Source organism: Kryptolebias marmoratus, unplaced genomic scaffold (genome assembly GCF_001649575.2).
Source record: "Kryptolebias marmoratus isolate JLee-2015 unplaced genomic scaffold, ASM164957v2 Scaffold262, whole genome shotgun sequence".
In the NCBI taxonomy this organism is placed as follows: domain Eukaryota; kingdom Metazoa; phylum Chordata; class Actinopteri; order Cyprinodontiformes; family Rivulidae; genus Kryptolebias; species Kryptolebias marmoratus.
The window spans coordinates 3,117-5,737 of NW_023665996.1; the positions used below are offsets into that span (position 1 = coordinate 3,117).

Here is a 2,621-nt window from a genome sequence, read left to right on the forward strand (position 1 = left end):
CGGGAACAGGGGAACATGGGAACACGGGAACAGAGGAACACGGGAACAGAGGAACACGGGAACAAAGGAACACGATCTGGTCCCGTTTCTTTCGGTGAAAAACAGAAAACAGTTTGACAAGAAATGAGATTTTAGCTGAAAACGTCTGATTTCATCTTTAAAATCTGAGAAGAGTCAGCTTCATCCTTCAGCTCATCATCCACCGAGTCCAGAGTTCAGCTCCGCGTTTCCTTCAATAAACATCAGGTTTAAAGAGACATGTCGGCCATTTTGAATTGTGTTTCTGTGTAAAAATATCTTTCATTCTGATGAGACGGATGAGCTAACGGCTAGTCAGGTAGAACTCTTCACACATTCCAGCAGAAATATTCTGAAACTCCTGCAGGAAGTCCCCCAGGCTGCACAGGAAGTGCTACAGCTGGCTGCAGCTGGAGAATAAAACTCCTGATGTGGAAGTTTTATTAAAAAGTTTATAAAGTTGTTTTAAAGTGACAGCAGTCGAGCTAACTAGCCATTAGCTCTTCAGTCTGGTCAGTATTAAACTTTATTCATTTATTGAGTCATCTACAACAGGTAAGATATTTATAAGTTTTACACAGAAGCCCACTTCAAAATGGCTGAACTGTTGTTTTGTGTCAACAAAACTCTTCCCTTCAGTTTAACAGTCTGAATGAGTCAGGGGTCAGGGGTCAGAGGTCAGAGGTCAGGCAGAAGGACTGAAGCTGAGAGAAAAATCAGCCAAAGTCCAGAGAAACCTCCTGAGAGACCTCCAGAGAGTCCGCACACCTTCAGTTTCTGACCGGATTCTCTAAACCCTCCAGATTTTCCTCTCAACCATCTGGAGCTCAGCTGCTTTACCAGCCGACAGCAGAACGTCTGAGGAACGTCTGGGGATTATCTGAGGAATGACTGGGGAACATCTGAGGAACAACTGAGGAACATCTGAGGAACGTCTGAGGAACGTCTAAGGAACGACTGAGGAACGACTGAGGAACGACTGAGGAACGACTGAGGAACGTCTAAGGAAAGACTGAGGAACGTCCGAGGATTATCTGAGGAATGACTGGGGAACATCTGAGGAACGTCTAAGGAACAACTGAGGAACGTCCGAGGAACGTCTGAGAAACAACAGAGGAACAACTGAGGAACGACTGAGGAATGACTGAGGAACAACTGAGGAACGTCTGAGGAACGTCTGAGGAACAACTAAGGAACGTCTTCTGTCCGGTTCCTGTCAGAGCTCCTCCTCTTCATGAAGTTCTGCTGAAAGAGGAACTCTGAGCTAACAGCTTGTTACAACACGCCTGGGTGTGTGAGAGAGAGAGTGTGTCTGTGTGTGTGTGAGACAGAGACAAAGCACAGCAGACTGAGCTGCTGGCTTTTCTCTGTCCATATAAGGACTTTAAACAGAAAACTTCTGCAGAGGCCGTCCACACACACACACCACACACACACGCACACACACACACACACACACCCTCACACACACACACACACACACACACAGAGGAGTTATTTCCTCTTGGCTGCAGCTTTGTTTATATTACATAAATTAAAAAAAATAAACTAATAGTTTTGTTTTACTGAGCCTGACACAGATCAGTGCTGACAGTGGTTCTGGTTCTGGTCCTGGTCCTGGTCCCGGTCCTGGTCTGGATCTGGATCTGGGTCCTGGTCCTGGTCCTAGTCCTGGTCCCGGTCCTGGTCTGGATCTGAGTCCTGGTCTGGATCTGGATCCCGGTCCCGGTCAGGTCCTGGTCCGGATCTGGGTCCTGGTCCCGGTCCCGGTCCTGGTCCTGTGACAACAGCTGACCCTAACAGGATTCGGAGTCTTGGTGTCCGACCGAACATCACAAACCAACAAAGGAAGCTTGACGTCTAACATGAGATCAGGGAATCTTCTGGGTTCTCAGTCCAGACTAGTCCTCTCTGTGGTCTCATGGTGGTGGACGGGTCTCGGGACTCGTCTTTAACTCAGACTAGAACTGGTCTTTAAACAGAGTGATACATTTTTGGCACCAGAACCAAAGGTTCTTGCAGCTGAGGTGGACTCACTTCTCCTGCAGGTCCAGCAGACTTTGCTCAGCCCTCTGCAGACCCTCCAGGTCCTTCGTCAGCTTCCCCAGGTCGTCTCTGGACTTGCGGGTTTGAGCGTAGGCGAAGCAGCAGCCGCCCAGCGCCATCAGGATGGACAAACCCAGAACCAGATCCTTCCACGGGTTCTTCTGACCTGCTTCCACACAGACAGAACCACGGGTCACAAGCTGCTCGCAGGAGAACCCGACATGTTTCTTCTGGGCTTTTTAGCTGTTTATAAATCGAAGCCTTCAGCTCGTTCAGGAATCTTCGGCTTCGACTTTTAGGTTTCTGAACTTTTCTGCTTTTTGAATTATTTAATTTGATTTACAAACATTTTCCCACAGAAATAAATCAAAATCTCTACAGATCTTTAATAAACATTCTTCTCTTTGAAATCAGCTTCAGCTGCTGCTTCAGTTTACATCTTCCTTTAGCTACTGTTTAGCTTGTTTTAGCTACAGTTTGCCTTGTTCTAGCTACATTCAGCTTGTTTTAGCTACAGTTCAGCTTGTTTTAGCTACATTCAGCTTGTTTTAGCTACA

General features: G+C 47.0%; 1 protein-coding gene across 1 annotated transcript in view; it reads right to left on the reverse strand.

Moving 5' to 3' along the window:
* The window catches only part of LOC108229741 (stromal interaction molecule 1-like), a gene marked incomplete at both ends in the record, with an annotated part of 5,339 nt that extends 3,109 nt beyond the window's left edge, over positions 1 to 2,230 (reverse strand). Inside the window, one exon of the mRNA XM_017405414.2 lies at positions 2,056 to 2,230. Within this exon, the coding sequence (XP_017260903.2) occupies positions 2,056 to 2,230 (175 nt within the window). The remainder of the gene's footprint in view (positions 1 to 2,055) is intronic.
* Positions 2,231 to 2,621: the final 391 nt, after the last annotated feature.